General features: G+C 44.5%; 1 protein-coding gene across 1 annotated transcript in view; it reads right to left on the minus strand.

The window, feature by feature from the left end:
- The window catches only part of VCPIP1 (valosin containing protein interacting protein 1), a 40,033-nt gene extending 15,250 nt beyond the window's left edge, over positions 1 to 24,783 (minus strand). Inside the window, exon 1 of the mRNA XM_077492820.1 lies at positions 21,996 to 24,783. Within this exon, the coding sequence (XP_077348946.1) occupies positions 21,996 to 24,645 (2,650 nt within the window). The 5' untranslated portion in view covers positions 24,646 to 24,783. The remainder of the gene's footprint in view (positions 1 to 21,995) is intronic.
- Between the last annotated feature and the right edge of the window lie 1,069 nt (positions 24,784 to 25,852).

A 25,852-nucleotide genomic window follows, 5' to 3' on the forward strand; every position in this document is an offset into this window, starting at 1 on the left:
TACCCAATAATGGTTTTAACCCCGATTGCCCCTAGTTAACCCTTTCACCAGCGATCACAGTATAAGTGTCACTGGTGACGCTGGTTAGCCAGTTAGTTATTTAGGTTCCCCATCAGGTTTTTATATAGCGCCAGGGACCCCCATATACTACCTAATAAAAATTTGAACCCCCTGATTGCCCCTAGATAACCCTTTCACCAGTGATCACCGTATAAGTGTTACGGGTGACTCTGGTTAGTTTGCTTTTTATAGCATCAGGGCACCCACCATTTATTACCCAATAAAGGTTTAACCCCCTGATCACCCGGCGGGTGATATCAATTAGGTTTTAGGGTCAGGGTCTGCATCGCCCCAGGCAGCGCTAGGTTAGTGCCAGTACCGCTAACACCCACGTGCAAAGCATAAACCTCCCGTAATGGTATAGAATCTGAAGAGATCAATATCTGATCTGATCTATACTAGCATCCCCAGCAGTTTAGGGTTCCAAAAAAACGCAGTTAGTGGGATCAGCCTAGATACCTGCTGGCACCTGCGTTTTGCCCCTCTGCCCAGCCCACCCAAGTGCAGTATCGATCGATCACTGTCACTTACAAAACACTAAACACATAACTGCAGCGATCGCAGTCAGGCCTGATCCCTGCGATCGCCAACAGTTTTTTTTGGTAGCATTTTATATTTAAATCCGGAAGGCAGTGCTTGGTTTTCGGGGTCCCGTACGTGGCTAGGCTCCCAAAAAGTCCCCCACATGTGGTATCCCCCGTACTCGGGAGAAGCAGCAGAATTTATTTTGGGGTGTAATTTGACTTATGCCCATAGCATGTGTGAGCAATATATCATTTAGTGACAACTTTGTGCAAAAAAAAAAAAAATTGTAAAATTCCTGCAACTTGTGGCAAAATATAAAATATTTCATGGACTCAAAATGCCTCTCAGTAAATAGCTTGGGGTGTCTACTTTCAAAAATTGGGTCATTTGGGGGGGGTTTTGTGCTATTTTGGCATTTTATGGCCTTCGAAACTGTGATAGGTAGTGAGGAGTGAAATCAAAAATTTGCACCCTTAGAAATCCTGAAGGCAGTGATTGGTTTTCGGGGTGCCATACATGGCTAGACTCCCAAAAAGTCCCACATATGTGGTATCCCTGTACTCAGGAGAAGCAGCAGAATATATTTTGGGGTGCAATTCCACATATAACTATGGCATGTGTGAGCAATATATCATTTAGTGACAACTTTTTGTAAACTTTTTTTTTTTTTTTTGTGTCATTATTCAATCACTTGGGACAAAAAAAAAATATTCAATGGGCTCAACATGTCTCTCCACAACTTCCTTGGGGTGTCTACTTTCCAAAATGGGGTCATTGGGGGGGGGGGGGGGTTTGTACTGCCCTGCCATTTTAGCACCTCAAGAAATGAGATAGGCAGTCGTAAATTAAAAGCTGTGTAAATTCCAGAAAATTTACTCTAGTGTAGACGCTATAACTTTTGCGCAAACCAATAAATATACGCTTATTGACATTTTTTTTACTAAAGACATGTGGCTGAATAAATTTTGCCCTAAATGTATGACTAAAATTGAGTTTATTCGATTTTTCTTATAACAAAAAGTAGAAAATATAATTTTTTCTCAAAATTTTCGGTCTTTTTCCATTTATATCGCAAAAAATAAAAATCGCAGAGGCAAATCAAATACTATCAAAAGAAAGCTCTATTTGTGGGAAGAAAAGGACGCAAATTTCGTTTGGGTACAACATTGCATGACCGCGCAATTACCAGTTAAATCAGTGCAGTGCGAAATTGTAAAAAGACCTCTGGTCCTTAGGCTGAAAATTGGTCCGGGGCTGAACTGGTTAAATCTGTCCAAACCAGAGTCTAGCAGACATCCCGGGTACGATAAAGTTTGAAAGATGAAATCATAAATTATAATAACTATAAATAATTGTACCAAATAATATAATAATAATAATAAATATTATTCAATAATGTAATCAAATCAAAAACACTGAAATTTGCTCAGTTGCAGAATTGTCGCAGTCATTACTTTTCAGTATTTGATGACGGATCTCCCCACAAATCACTATCGCTCAATTCTGCGAGTGATTCTAATTTATTATCGCTGTTTTCTAGCTGGTCTAAAACCATTTTTGATGTAAAGGGACAGTTTTGGTTGCTATGGACAATCTCCAGTTTCCAGGCATAAAGAACAGTTTTTATTATATAAAACTGCATGCAGGGCACTGGACAGACCACTAGGGACAAAGGGGATGTGAAATATTTACATACAGCAATGTAATCTGTAAGATTACATTATACTGTATGTATACTGTGCGTTTCACTTTTTGAATTTGGCGCCGATCTCAGTCCCCGTGCGTCGCAACGCTCGCAGGGAACGGAGATCGGGTCCGTGATAGATCGAGCGAGGCACGGCTCGCTCGTCCAGCGGGGAGACAACGCTGGATCCGAGGGAGAAGGTAAGTACACCTCCTCCTGGATCCAGCGATGCGGTCCCGAGTCTGGCTCGGGGTTACCGCTAATGGTACAAAAATTCCACCCCGAGCCAGACTCGGGAAGACCGTCAGGTGGGGGTTAATCTATTTACACTGACTTTGGAGAAAACACATTTTGCACAATGATAACTTTGAAATGGAACACTTTTGCTGGTCACTTGTTACAGATGCAATACTACTATAAATACTCATCTCTATCCCACTGGCAGACAGAGCAGTAATCGGGGACAAAGCGTTTCAATGACACGGCCCATCCCCGATTGGGGTAAAAAGCCAATGAAATCGGCTCCTTACCACGTGACTGGCTGTGTCCAATCACAGAATGTAAACAAAGCGCGGTAACTAGCTGTTACCAGATTCTCATCCTCACACACAGATCGTGTGTGGAGGAGAAGATTGGGGTAACAGTTAACACCCAAATCACATTGATTGTGCTCAGTAATAAAGAGGACCTGTCACCAGTGCATTAGAGTACCCGTCCCCCCCCCCCACCAGAGTACCCAAGCACTCATCTACAGACCATCAGAGTACCGGTCCCCAGACCAATAAAGAACCTGAGTACCCATCTGCAGCCAATAAGAGTACTTGAGAACTGTAGCCCATGTCTCATAGAATATATTTTGGGGTGTTTGCTTTCAAGGGTTGAAACAACCAAACTAAAGTGGTCAACCATTTTCACAATCTATTAATCGGCCAGCCGATTAGTTGGGCTGCATGCAGAATGCATTATTTTTTTTTACATATCAGGAAATACAGTGCAGCACACATACAGCTCAGTACACCATCCATACATGTCAGTAAGTGCCTGAGAACTTGTGAATGTAAATGTGCAAGGAGCAATGCCTCATGGGACATTTAGTCCTGGGCAGGAAAGCCAGTTGCTCTGAAGGCAGAAGTTGTTTTTTTTGCCTTGCTATAGGGGCGCTCTATACTATACTTTGCAGCTTGCTTTTGGGGCACTCTGAAGGCAGGAGGAGTCAGAAGCATCAGTGGGAGACCCCAGAAGAGGAGAATCAGGGCTGCCCTGTGCAAAATCATTGTACAGAGCAGGCAAGTACAACATGTTTGTTCATTTAACATGGTTTCCTATGGGACACGTTCACATCTATGCTTTTTTCAGCCGCTGCATATTTGGAAAGGGTCATGGATTTTCTTTAACACAAAACTGTGCTTTTTTTGGTAAATACCAATTAATGGAAAAGCTGCAAAAAAGCATGTGTTGTTGCCACAATTTGCAATTTTTTAATCTGCCCAACAACAAATTGTCCAAAAGAAAAGCATAAAAAATGCACACCGCAAAATCAGATGCTTTTTATAACAAGAAAAGGCTCTTTACAAGAGCGGCTATCTCAAACACAGCCTAAGCCCTTGTACACACGGTCGGATATTTCGACAACCAAATCTGTTGGATTTTGTCCGAAACTGTTGCATACACACAGTCGGACAAAGTTGTTAGAAAATCCGATCGTACTTAACGTGATGGCGTTATTTCGTTAGGACGGGACTACGTTCAGGCTAGTAGCCAATAGCTTTGGTCTAGGAATTTGATCTGAGCATGCGTGGCACTTTGTCCGATCAGGTGTAGAGAATTCCGATCTGACTTGTCGGAAAATTTTATAGACAAGTTGGAAAACTTGGTCCGTCAGATACTCTGATGGAAACAGTCCGATGGAGTCCACAAACTGTCGGATTATCCGACAACACGGTCCTATTGGACATTGTCCATCGGAATACGATTTAACTTGACAGATAGTAACGGACTTTTAAATATGTCATTTTAAACTGTCATTTAAATTTTGCCGTGTTTACATGCCAAGCTTTTTTTTTTTTTTTTTAAATAGTCAAAAATGTATCTCCATTAAAAGACGCCTGTAAAATGTTGAAATGAAAAACGTCTAAACGAAACCCTGCTAAACGCAAGTTATCGCATTTAGCAGCGTTTACAAGCTGTTACAGACATTTGGCGTTTCAAATTTTGTCAGAACATCTGTCTGAACTCATTTTTTGTGTTCCCCCAAAAAAAAAAAAAAAAAAAAAAGCTTCTAGACTCAACTGCCTAGGAACAAGGGGCAGCTGAAAAAAATGCCCAACTGCTTCTAAATGTCCGTTTACCAGCAGCAGTGTACATGAGGCCTAACTGATTTGATGGCAACCAAAAAAGGAAACCTAAAGACCCAAACAAATGATCAGAAAATTGGAAGAAAAATACTGCTTTCAAAGCAATCGTAGGATAATCTGATCGTTGGTACACAGCTTTCCTCCAAAATGATCTGAAGGGACAAACATGAAAATTTTTCTTGTACGATTTTCATTTGATCAGTGGAATTTTCATCTGAAGAAACACATGCAATAAACGACATAGTCGAATATTTATTCTGTCATATGAGAATTTTCGTACTTTAGTTACCTCTTCTTTTTTGATATGAAGACCATTTGTCTGATAATCTCATCATATGTACCAGGCTCTAAAGTGAGGTCTTCTAACAGAATATGTCTAATCGGTTCACAAGGGGGGCCTCTGAAGAACAAAGATCACTAGATTAAGATCCCAAGGTGTTATAGGTCAAATCGGGGGAATTATATGAGGAACTCAATGTAAAAAAGTTTGCTAAGGGTTTGAGAGGCAAGAGGTTTCTGGAAACGGATGGGCAGAAATTCGTTCCTTGAGGGCACTTGGGGCCAGAAGTCGGTCAAGACCAAAATTGAAGAAAAGCCAAATGCAAGTGATAAGAGTATTCCCTAAGCTTTCTATCCTCGCAAAGAAAGCCTTCCTGCCAATGCTGTTCTACATTTCACATATGTCAAAACGTGTACGATTGGGCTTAGAGACACTTTAAAGCGGTTTTGTACAGAAAATTGCAAGTTCATCTTATTCAAATGGCTTTGGAACATAGATGCAGTTATGGCCATTGAAATAAAATAATATGCAGTATTTCCTTTTATTTTTAATGTTTATGCCGACTTCCTGGCTCTCCTCCCGTGGGAGTAGGCGTGTTTATCGGCTTCGCAATGGTCCCTGTGAACTTTTTTAGCCATTTCCCAGGAATCCGTGGGGGACACAGTCATGCCAAAATCTCCTGAGATTTTGGAAGGAGGATGCCGGTCACGTGACGAGGACATGTCCGAAATTGCCATTTTGAAAGTGGGCAGGCAGCTCTATCTGCCATTACCACTATAGCACACGAGGCAAGAGGAAGGAAAACAAAGAGGACACTCAATGAGCATGTGCGAGATGGAGCGGTGGATGCTGGGAGCTCAGCGTCATCGCATCCAGGAAGTAAATGCCTGTGGGCTTCAAACGCCCACAGTGAAAATGGAAACCGCCGGACTGCTTTTTTAAAAGTTTTCCTTAGCAATGAAATCGTCACGCCGGGGGTTAAAAAAGACGCCGATCGTGACTGCAAAGACACCGTAGGAATCACCCACCAGTGACACAGGTAAAAAAAAAAAAAAAACGGCAGCAGAATCCCGCTTTAAGACTTCCCATTTGTTTAACTCCAAACTGTTCCGCATTATTGTTCAAATACATAAAAACTGAGAAAAAGCAGAAACGAAAGTATCATTTACAGACAGACCAAAATAACAGTCAACAGGTTCAGAGTATAGGATGAATCAACAACTTTTAATCACTGAGCAAACATCTGGCTTTGTAGCAGTTAGATGAGAGATGACAACGCTGGCCTTTACTCAATTCCGCCTGCAACCATCACCTACGACAGCCAGACCTACAAGTCAACTTGAATGAATACAAACCTAGGCTGCACTGAACACACATTCTGTCAATATCATCTTCATTCATCCCAAGTTTACAATGTCCGAGACCCGGGTGAAAATATCTAGGGAGTGCTTGCGTGTTTGGAATTCTAGCTATGGATATCACATTTGGCGAGAAACACAAGGAAAGCACAATGAGACTGTTGTGAAGCACTTTATCAGTGTGGGGGACTTGACAATATACTATTTTAGGCCCGGTTCCCACTGATGCAACACGCGCTCCGACTTTGAGAGCATGTCACATGACAAGTTGCGCCACATTATATGCAATGGAACCATTCTAGTAGGAGCGAGTTGAGTTGCTCTGACTTAGAAAAAGGTTTGTGCACTACTTTTGGACCAACTTCGGCACGACTTGCATTGACTTCTGTTAACCACTTGCGGAACGTTCACTTACTGCGGCAGGGTGGCCGCTTTGTGCCAGATCACTTCCGGGTCTGGGGCACATGCCACTGGTGACCCTGCTCCCGCTGTATTTACACACAGCAAGAGCCCGGCAACAGGTACCTTGGACTATGTCCGCTGGCACTCGTCAATTACACAGGGCGTGTAAAGAAGGCAGATTGTCGTTCTGTCAGAAGGGAAAGCACTAAGCCTGTATTTCTGCTAAGCAGGAAAACCGATACATATCTTACCCGTAACCCTAGTCATAGCACCTCCCCCACAGTGAGTACGCAAAACCTAGGCACACAGTTAACCCCTTCCCTGCCAGTGTAATTAGTACTGTGACCGTGCATTTTTTTAGCATTGATCACAGTATTCGTGTCACTAGTCACCAAACAACGTCAGTTAGGTGCCCGATTTGTCCGCCGCAATATCGCAGTCCGGCTAAATAAAGAGAAATATCCCATAGTTTGTAGACGCTATAACTTTTTCGCAAACCAATATACGCTTACTGGGATTTGTATACCAAAATTATGTAGCAGAATACATATTGGCCTAAACTGATGAAGAAATTAGATTTTTTTACATTTTTTTCATTGAGTAAGATTTATAGCAGAAGGTTAAAAGATTGACACTGATTTTTGTTAATAGTGTAAAAATAAAATACTGCAGAGGTGATCAAATACCACCAAAAGAAAGCTCTATTTGTGGGGGAAGAAAAACAAAAATTGTATTTGGGTACAGCGTCACACGACTACGCAATTGTCAAAGTAACGCAGTGATGTATCGCAAAAAAAATGCCTGATCAGGAAGGGAGTAAAACCTTCCGGAGCTCAAGCGGTTAAAGACGTCGTTTCTGGGATGTCGGCTTCAAAATCACGCAGAAGTCGCAGAACTGTTAAACGGGCCTCAAACTGCTGATTTGGTACACTAGACATACTGTTTGGAGTGCTGAACACTTTATTGTTGTTGATGTGAAGCACTGAACACTTTGTTATACCGAGTTATTGGAAAATACTACTGCACTTTATGTTTAAGGCTGGTACACACGAGCCAAATAAAGGATATGATCAGCCAATTTAACAGAAACCAGATGACATTTGGCCCGTGTGTACAGCAACCTGTCCAATAGAAGTTGGTCTAATGACTGGATTTTATCCAACAGGCATGCTGGAAACCCAGCATCTCATCAGCACTTGCAGTCAATGGTCGTGAGCACTGATCAGTATTCTCTGTGAGGGGGGCTTCTGGAATAGCTTGGGCAGCTTTGGCTCTTCTCTGAACAAGCCTGAGCTCTCCCTCAGAGTTTGGTATGCTCAACCCACTAGGCCCCCACTCCGATCCATCCAAGGCACTTGTGGGTGATATCATGTGGGATGGACAAGAGGAGGGCTGGCGGGGATCAGAGCTCTGCCACAACAACTTCCCTGCACCAATCTGCATCAGGAATCAACTTATGTGCCCTGTTGCCACTACAATACCATGCCCTCATGACACCACCCCCATACCATGCTCTACTGACCCCTCCCCCCTCCCGTAGTACCGTGTGCTCCTGACACCCAAGTACCTGCCCTCCTGACACCCCACTATAGTACTGTGCGCTCCTGACACCCCCAATACCGTGCTCTCCTGACACCCCCCCCCCCCAATACCGTGCTCTCCTGACACCCACCCCCCAATACCGTGCTCTCCTGACACCCACCCCCCCCCCAATACCGTGCTCTCCTGACACCCACCCCTCCCAATACCGTGCTCTCCTGACACCCACCCCCCCCCAATACCGTGCTCTCCTGACACCCACCCCCCCAATACCGTGCTCTCCTGACACCCACCCCCCCCAATACCGTGCTCTCCTGACACCCACCCCCCCCCAATACCGTGCTCTCCTGACACCCACCCCCCCCAATACCGTGCTCTCCTGACACCCACCCCCCCAATACCGTGCTCTCCTGACACCCACCCCCCCCAATACCGTGCTCTCCTGGCACCCACCCCCCCAATACCGTGCTCTCCTGACACCCACCCCCCCCCCCCCAATACCGTGCTCTCCTGACACCCACCCCCCAATACCGTGCTCTCCTGACACCCACCCCCCAATACCGTGCTCTACTAACAAAAAAAAACAAAAAAAAAAAAAAAACCCCCAAACCAAAATATTCAATTTCTTGGCTAGTTAATGCTATTTTTTTTAAAACAATAAAGGAGGTTATCTGGGCTTTTGATTTAAAGTGCTTAGACACAAGTCTGCACCAAGAAAGCCAAACATTAACAAACGCTGTTTACAATGTGAAGAGTCAGCAGACACTTGCAAATATGCTGCACACTTTTAGCCTTATGTAACGTACTGCCCTAAGAAACATCATAACATCGGCAAAATAAACAAAAGCCAAGAACTCAAAGTACTGCAAGGATAAACACACAGGATAGTTTTCTGATCCACTGACTCATAGCTAGCAGAGGCTGCCCGACTCTCTCTTAGCAGCGGATGGCCCAATCCGGATTAGATACGGCCACACAACAGTGCAGGTGGGTACTGACCACACAGTATAAAAGCAATGTTATAAGAGCCAAATAATCATCACTATAACCCTTGAACAGCCTTGCCTCCTGGGCACTTATACCCCCTGCCTGCCCAGGCCAACTTTCAGCACTGTCACACTTTGAATGACAACCTCATGGTCATGCAACACTGTACCCAAACTACATTTTTATCATTTTTTCACACAAAGAGAGCTTTCTTTTGGTGATATTTAACCACCTGCCGACCGCTGCATGCCGATATACATCGGGACAATGGCAGCGGTGGGCAAATGGGCGTACCCTGTACGTCCCCTTTAATAGCCAGGGATAGCAGGCGTGACCAGCCCGCGTGACTCTATGTCCGCCGGTCTCCTGGCGATCGTGACACGAAGCCTCAGAACAGGGACGTGTATGTAAATAAGGCACTTCCCCTTTCTGGCTTGTGTCATGACAAATCACTATCCCTGTCATCGGGAGCAGTGATCACTGTCATAGGACTTGAAAACGTAGGCTCTTGTTTCTGTCAGTCAAACTCCTGTGAGGCAGAGGCAGGGGTGTGGCTTGCCAGCACTGTGTGCGTCTATGAACATACACAGCCCGAGTGAGCTACGGGTGCTCCCTTAGAACCTGACTGGCTAATGAGGCACCTGTATGAGAGGAAACAGTGCTGGTAGCAGAATGCAAAAGAGGACATGGCTCCAATGAAATGTCCCTGTGCTTGGGAAAACCTAATAAACCCCCTCCCTTTAAGAGCCACCATCCAAAACAGTGTCTGGTAGATCTCAATTCCAGCCATCACTGTGAGCCAACAATCAGGAACCAATAAGAGTGGTTCTTGATCATGTACAGGCTAGAGACTTCAATGAAAAAAAATAACAAAGAATTTAGCAGATGGCATTGCAGCCTGGAGGTTGAAGTGTTCATCTGTTTAAAGCAGTAGTAAACTCCCTTGTATTATTTTTATCTACAGGTATGCCTATAATAAGGCTTACCTGTAGGTAAAATAAACATCTGCTAAAACGTGCACCATTTAGGAGATATTCACCCTGCATACAGCCAGTTATGTCACCTGCGCATACGCTCTAAAGGTCCGGCATACCTTGCCAGAGCTTTGTGCCGGTGTCTTGTCGAATACTGTCCCCCGTTGGATAGTGCCCACCCTGTACTGCTCTTGCGCAGTACAGAGGACAATGGAGATGCCAAAAGTCTCCTAAGATGAGCAGCGCCTGCACACTTAATAGTACCTTCTGCATCGAGTCCAGGTTCAAGCCCCACCATCCAACTGGACATTAGAATAAAAAATTTGCCGAGCGTAGCGAGGCCATGCCCATAGCGTGGCGAGCAAAGCAAGCCCGCAAATGGCCCTGTTACTAAGTGCTGTTTTACATCTTCTATGTCCACTTGGACCATACAGCATGGAGGGCTTCATTCCAAGCCAAGAGTTTCATAATGTGATAGCATGCAATGCATACTAGCACATTATGTCATTGCTTTGAAGAGATTTTTTTTCTTTTTTTACAAGTCACACAGCTGCGGTTTACAACCGCTTTAAATATATTTGTCAGATACAATTGCAGCCCTAAACTTGTAAAAAAAAAAAAAAATTACATTTATGCACATTTGACAGCCTATTAAAAAAAAAATACTGAAATTTTACTTATAAAATATCCTTATATGCATATAAACTATTAATGTATGCAAAGTACAATTATGCCTGGATTCCAGGGCCAAAATAAGCAGCATCAGGTAACTTGACAGTACCTAATTACTAATTTGCATACATTAATAGTTTATTTGAATATAATGCTCTGATCAAGTAAAAGAATATGCTAGCACAACCATATACATTTAAAAAAATTATCAGAAAGCAAATAGTATGCTGTGCATGGTAGAAACAGTCACCAGGCGGAATTGATAATGCATGGTGAGGATTGTAGTATGGATAGATGACTCTCACATACACATTAACTCATGATCACCTGCTTGGCAATTTACTGAGAAGAATGTACATCCACGTAAGCAACAAGGACCTATACCCTTTTCTGCACTTTCTATACATTTACCGTTCGTTTTATGCATGAATATGAAGAACACTAGGGGGTAATAACTGCACAGATGTCCAAATATATATGTATATATATGTATACTCCCTCTTATCTAGCTAAATATGTTAAAAAACAGTTGAGACACCAAAGGAGCTGCGATGGCTTCAACAAGATCCAAGACTTTGCCCTGTAAGAAGTATAAAGATCAGAAAAGCCAGACTGAAGTCAGATATCCTTATCTGTATACGTGTTCAGCATGAATTACTAAAGCAAGAAGAGCAAAACAAAAAAAAACAACAACAACAGGTATTCTCAACCACCTTCCCTACTTACTGTACGTAAAAAAATAAAAAATAAATAAAAAGAAGAAAATCTGCTGGAGAGAGTGGGTGTTCTGGGACAACACAAGAAGCATCCTTTTGCTTGCTGTTGGTGCATGTGCCTCATTACAATGCATCCGGTTGTCATTAGACAGCAGAGATCACAGGCTTTTTTTTTTGTCTGTTTGTTTTGTTTGACTGAGCCCTCTTACGCTCCAAAAAACGCGGTAAAGCAGTTCACGTACCAAATCTTGGCACGGAGCCAAGTGCATTTTGCGGCAGTCATTTTTGTGAATTTCTCATGCGCAACTGCTACCTGTGTTTGGGGTGCCACTAAAATATAAAGTGGTACCACAAGCGTGTCGCGCTTTTGCAGAAATGTGCGCAAAAGCCATAGTTTTTCATTTTTTATCGTAACGACAGGTCCAACCTTTCAACCTGACTGTTGCAGTCTTAAACACTTTGCCTTCAGAAAATATATTTTTTTTCTTTTTACTTCACTAAAGCATACATAAATTTGAGTCACAAAAAAAATGCTTTCCAAAATTCACACTACAAATCGCACAGGAACCACACCACCTTCCTGTTCATTTCACATGCGATTCAGTGTGGTGCGATTTGAGACAGTTCATTTTGAATGGACTCAAATCACACCGCATCAAGGTCGTGCATGCAGCAATTTTAAAATCGTACTGCACCCAGACCGCATGATACTATTGTACCATGCTCTCCGGTGTGTAAGCAAACGCGCTACGATTGCAACCTACTTTTTGGGATGCCGATAACCTCTTAGCATTGAGAGTACACAAATATGTGGACTGTCGGCAGGGGGGCCTTAAAGTGGATGTAATCCCACTCTCATCCTTTCTAAACTACTGCAATATTGGTTATCTAGAAGGATATACATGCCTTCTGCATGTATATTTATCTGTCAAATGTCTCCCCTCTGTCTGCTATGAGACCCGAAAAGCCCACCTTTACACTCCCCTTATCAACATGCATTTTCTCCTGTGTATTTCTTACACTGAACTTCTGCTATGATCATTAACATCCAGTCAAAACTCAGAAAAGTCCCCACATGACTTCAGTATGCCAAATCATGCTGAGGTGTGGAACAGCCAATCCTTGCAGAGCTCCTGAAGAAAGGAGTGGGGGTGGGAATTAAAAAATAATGCATGTCTTAGGCTAGTGCACGAGATATGTAAATCACCTGTCAATCACAGCAAGGGGGAAGAATGGACAGTTTTATTCCACTGAAAAAAGATATAAGAGGATTGCTCAGAGCTGGATTAACTCTTTGTGGCAAGACTGGGCACAGCTGATCTGAAATCCCACACTCTATATTGTGCCAGAAAAAAATAAAAATAAATTTGGGTTTACATCCACTTTAACGCTGAGAGGCAGCATATTTGCATACCAGAATGTAAACAAACCTGTGCAAGGAGCACGCACCCGCACAGTTGCTGGCGACTATGAATTCCAATCATGTGACAGCCAAATCACAGCGGTCACATGATCATAAGCACTTCCCCGCCTTCTGACATCAAAAAACCCTTCAAAAGGAGACGAGATCTGCAGCGTGCAAGTGCAAATCTTAAGGGCATTGAATGCTTTGAATGCAGTGTGGGAAAGCACACAGATTGTGGGGTTTCCCACACTGCATTAGTTGAACCAAGGCTTAAAGCGGGATTCCACCCTAAAGTGGAACCTCCGCTGATCGGAACCCCCCCCCCCCTCCGGTGTCACAATTGACACCTTTCAGGGGGGAGGGGGGTGGGGATACCTGTCAAAGACAGGTATTTTCACCCACTTCCGGGCAAAGACTCCTACGGGAGTCTACGCCATTTCCTGCCCTGCCGCGCTGTCTGCTGGGACACACACGGGTCCCAGTGACAGCGCGGAGATCTCCTATTGCGCGGCTCGCGCATGCGCAGTAGGGAACCGGGAAGTGAAGCCGATTCGCTTTACTTCCTGATTCCCTCACTTCGAATGGCGGCGGCAGCAGCCGAGGCCCGAGCGGTCGATCGGCCTCGGCATCGCTGGAACCCGGGACAGGTGAGTGTCCATTTATTAAAAGTCAGCAGCTGTAGTATTTATAGCTGCTGGCTTTTAATGTTTTTTTTTTTGGGAGGAATCCCTCTTTAAGCTCCTTACACACCATAAGAAAAAGGCGCTTTCGAATCGATCATATGATAATCTGATAGTTAGTACACAGAATTTGAGAGCCAACCACGACAGTTCATCCAATATTATCCGAAAAAAAAAAAAAAAAGAAAATGTTCTCCATTTTAAATTGTTGAAAGTCGCAGTCCTTGTTCAGGGCTAGGACTTCAACATCTGAAAAGTGTAACATACACACTATACATACATATATATACACACATATATATATATATATATATATATACACACACACACACATATATATATACATACACACATATACACATATACACACACGATAGTAGCTTTGTCTGGAATTCTGCTGTAAGACATGAACAGGCCCAGTATCATGAGTGGAAAACTGCTAGGAAAATGAGTCAACCACATGAGCAGGAAATATTGATCAAGGTATTCTGTACACAACATGTAATGAACGCCCACTGTGTTGCCACGGTCACAAGGAAACAAAATAGGATTATCTGGCAATTTAAGAAAATCAGATGGCTGTGGACTAAAATAGAAAATTGGCTTGTGAGATAATTATTTTCTATCAATTTTGTCAGTGAACAGACTAAAATCTTTCATCACCTTTAACCCTCAAATTACCTTAAAAACAGAACGCACCCTATTCAGTAATAATTTAGCGTGCCTAAGGGGGCACACAATTTTTTATATAATATATATATATATATATATATATATATATATATATATATTTATTAAAATAAAAAGGGGGGGGGGGGTGTTTGGGGGTGCCTGTGGCGAAAAAAAAAAAGTTAAAAACTATAAGCACCATGGACATTTTCAGGTTAGTGTTCCTGGTATTTGGGCTTTTATTGTTAAAGGCCAACTCTACCTCTAACAAGATGTTTCACCAATATTTAGGGTGTAAGAGGCTGCTCTGCTCCCCCATCCCCTGACAGGGTGCAGTAGATGTTCTTCCCTGCAGCAGCCGTTACCTGTAAAATTGCACAACTCTGCCTGCACAGCCGTGTCATTCATTGTGACAGTGTCCTGTCAAAATAGCCAATTTGTCATAATCTCCAATCACATCACTGGCGGTTACTGTAAAGCATCAGTGATTGGAGATTGACAAGTTGCTGTTTTGACACAACACAATATTATGAGCGGACATTGTTAGTCCGCCCAAGGCGGTGGCAAATTTTTCCTCCTTAGCAGCTGTTCTGTCAAAACAGCAAACTATTTGTGTACTGGAGTGTATACGTTTGCCAGTGTTGTATCAAAACAGCAGCTAGTCAAAATCTCAAAATTACTGATGCTTTAGAGTAGGGATCAACCGATTATCGGTGTGGCCGATATTCACTTTTTTTTATATATAAGTATCGGTCAAAAAACTGACCGATATTACTTCAAGGGGTTTTACCGGGGTGATACATACAGCTGCATGCATCACTACGGTACAGTTCTTTAGGACCAGTTCACACCAGATGCAGTTAGGTGCACTTTTTTTCTGCACTAAAAATGCATACACAGTGTTCACACTATGCAGTCAGTTTCAGGTCAGTTTCTGAGTTTTATAATGCCTCATGGGACATGTAGTTCCACAACAGCCGGAGTGCCGTAGTTTGGAGATCCCTTTTTTAGAGTACCTGGAAGTGACGTGACTGGAGATTTTGACAAAACACCGGCAGATGGACTTTATGGACTAAGAATACGGTACCGTATATACTCGAGTATAAGCCGAGATTTTCAGCCTCTTTTTTGAGGCTGAAAGTGCCCCCCTCGGCTTATACTCGAGTCATCGCTGTCTGTCTGCCCGATCAGCGTGTCGAGCAGACAGACAGCGGCCATTCTAGGATTCAAAGGCCGCGCCTCCGTCTCCGCCTTCGCCTGTGATAGGCGGAACACTGAATTTCCCAGCAGTCTGTGTTCCGCCTATCACGGACGTCCTCTCATCCTCGTCCGTAGTATGAGGATGAGCGGACGTCCATGATAGGCGGACCACTGACTGCTGGGAAATTGAGTGTTCCGCCTATCACGGACATCCGATAGGCGGAACACTCAATTTCCCAGCAGTCAGTGGGAAATTGAGTGTTCCGCCTATCACCGACGGAGGCGCGGCTTTTGAATCCTAGAATGGCCACCGACGAAGAGCTGCGGGACGGGCCGGGACGCAGGCCGGGACGGGACGCAGGCCGGGACGGGACGCAGGCCGGGACGGGACGCAGGCCGGGACGGACACAGGCCGGGACGGACACAGGCCGGGACGGACACAGGCAGGCTGGACACAGGTAGGCTGCACGGACACACACACACACACACACACACACACACACACACACACGGATGCATGCACACACAGGGATGGATGGACACACACGGATGCATGGACACACACGGATGCATGGACACACACGGATGCATGGACACACACACACACGGATGCATGCACACACACAGGGATGGATGGACACACACACACACGGATGCATGGACACACACACACACGGATGCATGGACACACACACACACACACGGATGCATGGACACACACACACACGGATGCATGGACACACACAGGGATGGACAGGCATGTCTCACCCTCGGCTTATACACGAGTCAATAATTTTTTCCAGTTTTTTGGGGGTAAATTGGGGACCTCGGCTTATATTCGGGTCGGCCTATACTCGAGTATATACGGTAATTGGCACACTCAGTCTACTGAATCTTCTTTCATTTCTCAACTGAAATCCTGTAGAGGTAGGTTGTTGGAGGAAGAATTTGCAGAAGCCTGACATTGCACCTATGGGTGAAATGATTTGCAGGCTCCTGTGGAATAAATACATGCACTTTTTTTTTTCCTTCAAAAATTAGCTTTTTTTTTTAAAGCCTAACTGCATGTTTTAGTGAACTTTAAATATTTAAAAGTATTTCCTTCACTGGCACATGCAGCTGCTGTGTGCATTTAATGGACTATATGTAGCCTCACCAAGCTACATACAGGGCTGTGTTCCAGCAGTGGGAGGGGACTACCTGTCCTGCTCCCGAAACAAAAATCAAGTCGGGCTGAGTGCTGCTCAGCCATTTACAGGCAGCTTTGTATTTTCTCAGGGAACACATAGCAAACTCTGATTGGCTGTAGTGAAGATTGTGACATCAGTCTGCCTCAGCATTGAAAGCTTTGTAATTGAGAAAATACAAAGCTCCCTGTGAATGGCTGTGCAGCACCCAGTTCGACTTGATTTTTTTTCCTGAAGCGGGACAGAAGTCCCCATCCTGCCGCAGAAACACAGCGTTGTATACTGTATATAGTTGAGGCTACATACATTTCATACAGTGCTGACAACCGCTGCATGTGTTATTTAAAGTACAATCAAAAAAGGTAAAACTTTTTTTTTGTTTTGTATTGAATGGAGAGGGATTAGTATACCTGTCAGATCTGTATTGCTCTATGCACCCTTTAGACAGATTCACCATCTCTCCATTTGTCCTGTTTACAGTTATCAAAAGTAAAAGAAACCCCCACATTTTTTTCTGAGGAGGGGGAATTGTTCTGGCCATCATAGGGACAACCACAGATTCCCTCACTTCCTGGGATTTCCTCCCTCTTCCTGTTTTGGCTATGGGACAGAAAGTAAAAGGGAAATCTCACAAACGGAACACAGATGGCGAAAAAACTGACAGGGATTACTCTTTCGGAAAAGAAGAAACAAGTGTTGCCTATAGTTCTACTTTAAAAGATGAACTTAGCCATTAGCATCTTAGAAATGCTATTTACCTAGCTACCAAGCCAGCCTTAAAGTGATAGTAAACCGCATTATTTTTTTAAACCCTGTAAGACAAATGCATAATGTGCTAGTATGCATCGTAGCACATTATGAAATACTTACCTTAGAGCAAAGCCTTCCAGCGGCACGCCGTCACCTCTGAAGGCGCTTCCATCTTGACCCGGTGTTCCTTTGGGGTTCGTGGCCTCTGACCATCTGACTTGTGTGTGGGAGTCACAGACTGCGGCACAGGTATACCATCCCTTCAGAGCACATGCGCCAGTGACATCACTGTCTGCATGTAGTGTGACTATCTCCTAAACAGTGCAAGTTTAGGCGATATTCACAGTACCTACAGGTAAGCCTCATTATAGGTACAACTGTATCAAAAAAAAAAAAAAAAGAAAAAAAAAAAAGGTTTACTGTCACTTTAACAAAAGTCCAAGTTGCCCATTTGGCACAACTTTGCATATCCAGAAATGCAGAATTCCGTATCTGCATACCTATTCCGAGCCAGTGACTCAAAGTTTTGAGGAGGCAACTAATATTTTTTGAAGCATTCATATCCTCCAATGTTCGTGTGGAAAAAAACATTTACCTTAACTGCTTCCCGACTGCCCCACGCAGATATACTGCGGCAGAAGGGCACGTACATGCAGATTAACGTACCTGTACGTTGCCCTTTAAGAGGTGGCTTGTGGGCATGCGCCCGCCAGGAGCTCCGTGACCACAATCGCGGGTCGCGCGGACCCGATGTCCGCAGAGATACCCACGATCATCTCACGGTGAGGAAGAATGGGGAGATGCTAATGTAAACAAGCATCTCCCCATTCTCCCTAGTGACACTGTCACTGACTGATCACAGCTCCCTGTAATCGTGAGCGGTGATCCGTTACGTGTCACACACAGCCCCCCCCAGTTAGAATCACTGCCTAGGACACACTTAACCCCTACAGCGCCACCTAGCGGATAACCCCTTCACTGCCAATCACATTTACACAGTAATCAATGCATTTTTAATTGCACTGATCGCTGTATAAATGTGAATGGTCCCAAAAGCGCACCAAAATTGTCCAATGTGTCCACCATAATGTCGCAATCACAAAAAATAAATAAATAAAAATATATAATTGCTGATCACTGCCATTATTAGTAAAAAAAAAAGTAATACATTTTTTTTTAAAAAAAGCCATAAAACTATCCCCTAATTTCTAGACGCTATAGCTTTTGCGCAAACCAAACGCTTATTGCAATTTTTTTTTACCAAAAATATGTAGAATACATATTGGCCTAAACTACAGGAAATTTTTTATTTTTTTTTGTATATTTTTGGGGGATGGTATAGCAAAAAGTAAAAAATAATGCGTTTTTTGCAAAATTTACGCTTTCTTTTGTTTATAGCGCAAAAAATAAAAACCGCAGAGGTGATCAAATACCACCAAAAGAAAGCTCTATTTTTGGGGAAAAAAAGGTCAATTTTGTTTGGGAGCCATGTTGCACGACCATGCAATTTTCAGTTAAAGCAACGCAGTGCCAAATCGCAAAAAGCGCTCTGGTCTTTGGCCAGCCAAATGGTCCGGGGCTTAAGTGGTTAAATCTAAATCACAAACGGGCATTTGCAATTATCTGCAGCTCCATTCTTGCATAGTTTTAGCAATAAGGACTTTCCTATCTGAGGCAGCCAATTATTCTGATATTTCCTTTTATTCTCTTCCTCTCAGATAAAATACGGCAGCTCAGTGGCAGGCTGTAATGCAAACGGTCTAATTTCAAACATCAGCTCAGTTCAAAAAAGAGGCTTCTAAAACTGTCAAGTAACAAAAAGGTATGCACAGGATGCGGCTGGGCCGATCGAGTTTGCCTGTCGGTTTAAGCAGACCCAAATGGACCATCCATTGCCCTCTATAGAGCAGCAGGTGTCAACGCACGGATTGGCAGATCAGTCGGATGTAAACGGACAGGGAGGACCGTTGACATCTGAGCACCCATAGAACAAAGTGAGCTGTGTCTGTGTCCGCTCTGCATAAGTGCAGTGGACACGGATCTGTCGTGCGCCTGCTCAGCGAGGATTAGCGGACAGATCCCCTGCTGAGCAGGCGGATTCGCTGCTGGAAAAGGGGCCTTCCATGAGAAGTAAAAGTTTTGCTATTATACAGTTTTACCCTCTGTCAGCAGCCCAGCATGTCAGTGTTAGCACCGAGATGAGGCGGGCCCCTAGACTCTTACAGGCCAACTCTTCTGCTCTGGGAAGGAGAGAATATATGTGAATAACTGAGCACACATGTACATCTGGTAGTTCTTTGAGGACAAAAAAAGATCACTTTTGTTTAGTCCTCAAAGAAGGCTCAGCACCCATATTGTTGTAACCCATGTCCTGAAAACAAGTCAGGATGTAAGAGTTTAAACACTGAGTATTTCGGCCAGGCTTAATGGGCGACAGAAAAATCCTGCAGCTTTGGCATTTGCATTAAATAATATTTTTAAGAACAGCACAGTGGCTTTTACACGACTGGAGCCCCTTGCTTGCATGGGTCAGTTTATGTAAAAAGCCTTTAAAGCTGAATTTTAGGCATGGATGTTTCAAAGTCACATTTGGCCGAAGCCGGACCAATATAAGCAAGCATGTATCATACCTGGCCAATCAGCACAGAACCAGGAAATCACCGCTACTACAGTGATTGCTGCCGTCTTCAAATTTGTATGCCTACGGTCTGCCCTGCTACATAGTTACCATTGAAGGTCACTTTCTCGGCACAAGCGCCATTCAGAACACTTTGCATTTTCTCAATGAATACAAAAGCATTATCGGATTAGCCAAGGTGGAAATTGTGATGTCCCTCCACCATCTCACCCAATCAGAGAATGCCTTGCAGAAGATAGCAGCATTCACCACTGATGAGCCAGTATGACACATGCATTCTAAAGCCTCATACACACGGTCGGACTTTGTACAAACTTTTCCGTGGACTTTTGTACAAAGGGCGTGGTCGACAAGTTTGTATTCCATACACACGATCGGACTTTTTGACAACAAACACGAACGTAATGACGTCACAATGTACTGACGCCGCTTCAAAAGGACATTCAATGACTCCAGCGCCACCTTTGGTGAACTTCTGTATTGTAGTCTGATCTTTTGCATTGGTTCTGAGCATGCGTGTTTGTACCTTGTACAAAAGTCTGATGCTTTTGCATACACACGGTCGGACTTTGCTCCATCGGACTTTTGTTGCCAGAAAGTTTGTCCGTTCGCACAGCCAAAAGTCCGATGAAAACAGAAAGAGTTTGTCCGATGGAGCGTACACACAGTCGGATGTTGCTCCAAAACAGCTAATTTGCATGTTTGTTGTCAAAAAGTCCGACCGTGTGTACGGGCCTTTACACTGGTCCCGGCTGGACCAATATTACTATGCAAAATAGTCTATACCTAAAAACTTAAGCTTTAAAATGGACTAGAACCTGTGGATGTTTCCATATTACGTTTACCTATACCTTTCTATAAGATGAGATCTCCTTTAAGTAAAAATTAAAAGTAGAACTGTATGCAAAAGTTTTTTTCTTCATTTTGGGAAGAGTAAGGGAGGGCTATAACTGCTGTCAGATTCACCCCCCATGTTTGTGCCATTGGGGAGATTTACCTTCACTTCCTATTCCATAGCCAAAACAGGATGTGAGAGCAAATCTCTGCAAATAAAAGTATAAGTTGACCTTTGGGAACATGTTACATGTTTCACCCGTTCTATGGTGGAAAATGTAACATGTTCCTGCAGCCGCTTGGGAATCTGCTGTCTGTGAGCGACAACAGTACGGGAGAAGTCCCCCCATACCAGCTGCCACTTTTTGAAAAAAGCGTGGCCGTAAAATGCTTCGTCAAAACGGCTGCATAATTTATTCACATAGTTCTGTGAATAAATGCACTAGAAGTAATGACATCCTTTGTGGCTGTCAGCTTGTAGAACTCAATGAAGTACGACGGTGCTGTTGAGCGCTGTGGTAGTTAATTGATTCTTCCCGATAGGGTGAAACTGCCTGCCCACACAATGTATAGGCAGACAGCTTACACTGACAGTGTGCAGGAGTCCTGCATGGCACCTAAGATCTGCTGATCGCAGGTGCAATGCTTTCTAGGATCCAAAAAAATAGTAAATGCATTTTTTTTTTTTTTGCAGGTTAAAAAAAAAGTGCATTTTTTAAGGTGAACTTATCCTTTAAGGGAATTCCTTGGGCCCCCCAGGTCACCATAACTAGTATCCCCATTGGAAGATTTCCCCTCTACTACTTTTCTGGGGACAACCCAAATTTGGGGATTTTCTTTTACTTTCAATGACAATAGTACACAGACCAATTAGAGAGGGTGAATCTCCATAATGAGGCACACAGAAAAAAAAAAAAAAAAAGTATTTTGTAATAATTTAAAACTGTACTCATGAGCCTCAAAATTATAGAAGATAAAATCTACAGAAAGCAACTTCTATTGTAAAGAATCAAAAATATGGAAAACTGGAAAGGTTGTCCACAAAAGAAAACAAGTGAGGCTGCTTTTTTTTTTTTCTTACCCATAAGGGTTGCCAGCAAACACAAGGAGTACATCTCTTTATCAATTTGGTCTTGAAGCTCCTTTGAAACGGCTTTTGTAGATACTGCAGAATCCTCATCAGAAACAGCATGAGCGGAGTGCGATGTCATCTGTTGTACTGGTTTGTCTTTGGCTTTCAAAATCTCAACGGTAACTCTGTCACCATGTTGTAACGGGACAGGCTCATTTTCAAAGCCATCCTTGGGTGGCAGAAGCTCTTTTGGGGGAAACCCATAACGAATGCACTGTAAATAAGGAGGAATATCTAACTCTTTGGCTATTCCCTCTTGAAGCTCCGAAAATGTAGTGGAGAACTTTAAGGTGAGCATTGCCTGGCGTCCATCATTGGTTGTAATCCGGATTTTCTTCTCTTTAGAGGAGGTCGGGGAGTAAGGTGTTTTGGTGGGAGTTGAAGGGCCAGATGATGGGCTGTCTTTCATAGCCCCAGGGGAGGAGGATCTAACTTGTCCTTTCTGTTCTTGTTTTATCTGGTCTGATTTGCGTTTCTGCATGACCGATGCCTGTTCTGTAATGTTTTGCTGAAGCTTCCTTTCCGTTTTACTCATTGTTAATTCCTCTTTGTGCAAAGTTTTGGCTTTCTGGCCAGTGAGAATGATTTTTGTTGGCAAGTGTGAATCAGAGTCCTGCTCCTGTTTAATATCATCCACTCTCTGTACATGAGCTCCATCTATAGAGACTGGAGTGTAGTCATCAGGGTTCTTTTTGGCAGTCTGATGTAATATGGTGTTTACAACTTTCTGCACAAGAATTTCACTGCCAAATTCTCCAGGAAAATGCTTGGTCACCAATTTAATTGCAACATCATACACATTGCTGTTCAAACCTCCATCACTTTCATACTGAAACCAGTAGACAGTTTCTCTTACGACTCTTCCACCCCACTCCAAAGTAATAGGAAATGCTTCAGGTAAGTTATCATATTCCTTACCATCCCAGTAATGCTTAAAGCCGCAGCCACATTTGCCTCCATAAGACCTGGTGTTAGTTCTGTCGCCATCCAAATAAACTATGGAGGCGTCGCTTCTCACCCTGCGGACTGAATTACCGCGGCACCAATTGCAGCTGGTTAAGTTGCTCAAGTTAAAATCAGGGACTAACACATCGTTTACCGCGTCGTAAGAACAAACTATGTTATTAAGTGGGAAGCTGTAGTTTTTATCGGGCTTCAGCTGACCATGGGTAGATTTGGCCAGGTTATACAACTTCCCACCTGGGGCCAGCCACTCTGGAGCGACCAGGAGTTCTGACAAAGCACCACACACAAGGCATTTGTGAAGGCGATTTTCAGAGACAGCCTTCTTGGCAGCTGCAGTCACTTCTTCAGGCTGAACTCCTATAACTCCAGTTCGTCTATAGAAGTACTGATGCACATCCGCTACTAAGCTGGGATGGATACCATGCTTATCCATGAACACCTCCTCCATTGCAGCCACCAGCCTCAGCAAGTATTTGTCTTGCAGGCTTCTATCTCCTCCAATGACGCAGCTGCCATCTTCTTCTAATTTGATGTACTTTCTTATTAAATCCTGCGGGACACCCCAGGCCTTGGGAAGCAATTTTAAGGGCAGTTTGGGTAGGGAAGAGCCTTTGATACCCACTAACGGTATGTAATGATTGCGACCTGAGCTACTCCAGGCTATGCATATTGGCTTGTTGAAATGTCCATCTTTGCCTTTGCAGGTCTCCACTGGTATCAAACCTGGAAGAAACGTGGCCGAGTAATCCCCGGAACTTCTCATTCCACTTAAGGAATCCAGCAAAACTATAGGTCGGTGAAGCACATTGGCGAGCCCAAAGATGTGGATGTTCCTCAGACCCAGGGGTACCCCTTCAGGAGGCACAAACAAAGGGTCGCACTCGTTGATAATGTCCTCCCATTCCGCTGCATCGATGAAGTCGTGAAAGAGGGCTTTGTACCTGTCCAAGTTCTCCTTCAGGTGCTTCTTGAGGTTCTCCCGTAAGGCATGCCAGAAGAGTTCTCTTCCCACCAGGGCTCGGGACACGGCGTGCACCAGGCAGTGGCCATCTCCATCCACGTGGACGGGGATCAGTGACTCCTGGTTGTTGTTGGCCTTCTTAATGTCGTCTAGGGTGTCGTGCAGGTAGAGGAGGCTCCCGGAGCGGTCTTTGCCGTAGCCCACGGTGTCGATGTGTTCGGGTTCGATGAGGAAGGCCCGGTCCCCCAACAAGGAGCAGTCGAAGACGTCCCCCTGGTTCATCTCCCTCAGCAGCTTGGCCTTGCCGGTCTGTTTGTCCATGCCATAGCGGGCCAGGATGGGGGAGAGCAGCTTGCAGTGGTAGTTGGAGAGCCCCATGACTTTCACCATGTCTGTGGTAGTATTCCTGCGGGGAGGCCCGGCCACACCGAGCAGGGCGTTCCTCAGCAGGTTGTGCAGCACCACGTCCGGTTCGGTTACCTCTTCCACCTCCAGCAGCTGCCTCTGCTCGTGTCTCTGGCCGCAGTCCGTGCATTCGATGCTGGCCGAGCCCTGAGCCGGGAAGAAGAGCCGGGCCCGACACTGGGGATCCGGGCAAGAGCCGGAGAGGATGCGCCGATCCCCCCTCCTCCTCTGCTGCGCCTGAGCTGGGGACTGGGGAGGCTGAGACATGGCGCCCGCACTCACCGTTCTCTCATCCTCACTCACTGCCACAACAATAACAACAGCCGCAGCAACACTCGCTGCAGCCGGTCTCCAATGCGGAAGCACAACCCCCGCTCGCCGCCAGCTGCAGCTCCGCCCCCTCCTCCTTGCCTACAGCCGCGTTACCGCCCCTTTCTGAAAAAAACACACCCTCTTCCGGACCGGGGGTCGACGGGTAATGTGGTTCTCACAGCTCGCCGTTCCACCTTTCTCAGGGTGTTGGAAAACTATATGTCCCGTCATGCACCGCGAGGCACATCCGGAAGTAGAAAGTCGCGTTGCCCAGAGAAGTCTAAGCAATGCGGCACTGTTGATAGGCTGGCAGGTTTAGATGACAGCTGGGGGAGGAGCTGAGCGCTTCCTGTTTTCTGCTGGGTTAGGCTGTGTCATCTACAGGTGCCTTGGCTTGTATAAGGAGCAATGACTAGGAGGATTGTGTGCACAGTGTTCAGTGTACACAGAGGGGGCAGTCATGCGCAGGAAGGAGGACAGAACCTGATATTACAAAACCACACATCTCAGCATCTGTGCAGCATACCTGGGGTCTCCAGGTCTAAGGCTGCCTATGTGTATTACTATGGGATTGTACAATCTACTAGCTGTGGTTAAAGGAGAAGTGTGGAATTATATAAAAAAAAAAAAAAAAAAAACATACCTCAATGCTACAACATCAGTTGTGATGCTGCAGCTGTCCCAGGTCGGCTCTAACACCGAGAACTGAGCAATCACATGGTCACTGATCACTTAATTCGCGTCAGCTTCAAATGGAGAGAAGTGACTGTCAGTCACCGCTCTGCCCTTTATAGTGCTCACTGGAGCACCAGGCTGGAGAGGAGGTGGGGACAGCTGACTTCAGCTCTCAGTGGCCAGTCAGACAACTGGATGGATCCTGACAATATTGTCAGGATCCTTCCAGAGCCTGAAAGTGTTACTAAACCCAAAACAGTAAAGTCTGTATATACAGTCAAGCATGCTTGTGTATGCAGTAAAGCTTACTGTGGAACCTAAGGGGTTAATCCTCTGCATTGTGTAAAAGGGCTGTTTGATCCCGTCTTCTCTGATCCTCCCCTTCTTCCACAGTCCCCAATCTATCTGCTGATAGAACAGAGGCTAAGGGACAAACTGCACATGCTCAGTTTGGCATGTATTGCTAAAGAGTTTTTTTTTTCTTCTT

The sequence above is a fragment of the Lithobates pipiens genome, unplaced genomic scaffold (assembly GCF_037356315.1).
Source record: "Lithobates pipiens isolate NorthernLeopardFrog02 unplaced genomic scaffold, aLitPip1_a1.2 Scaffold_19, whole genome shotgun sequence".
Lineage (NCBI taxonomy): Eukaryota > Metazoa > Chordata > Amphibia > Anura > Ranidae > Lithobates > Lithobates pipiens.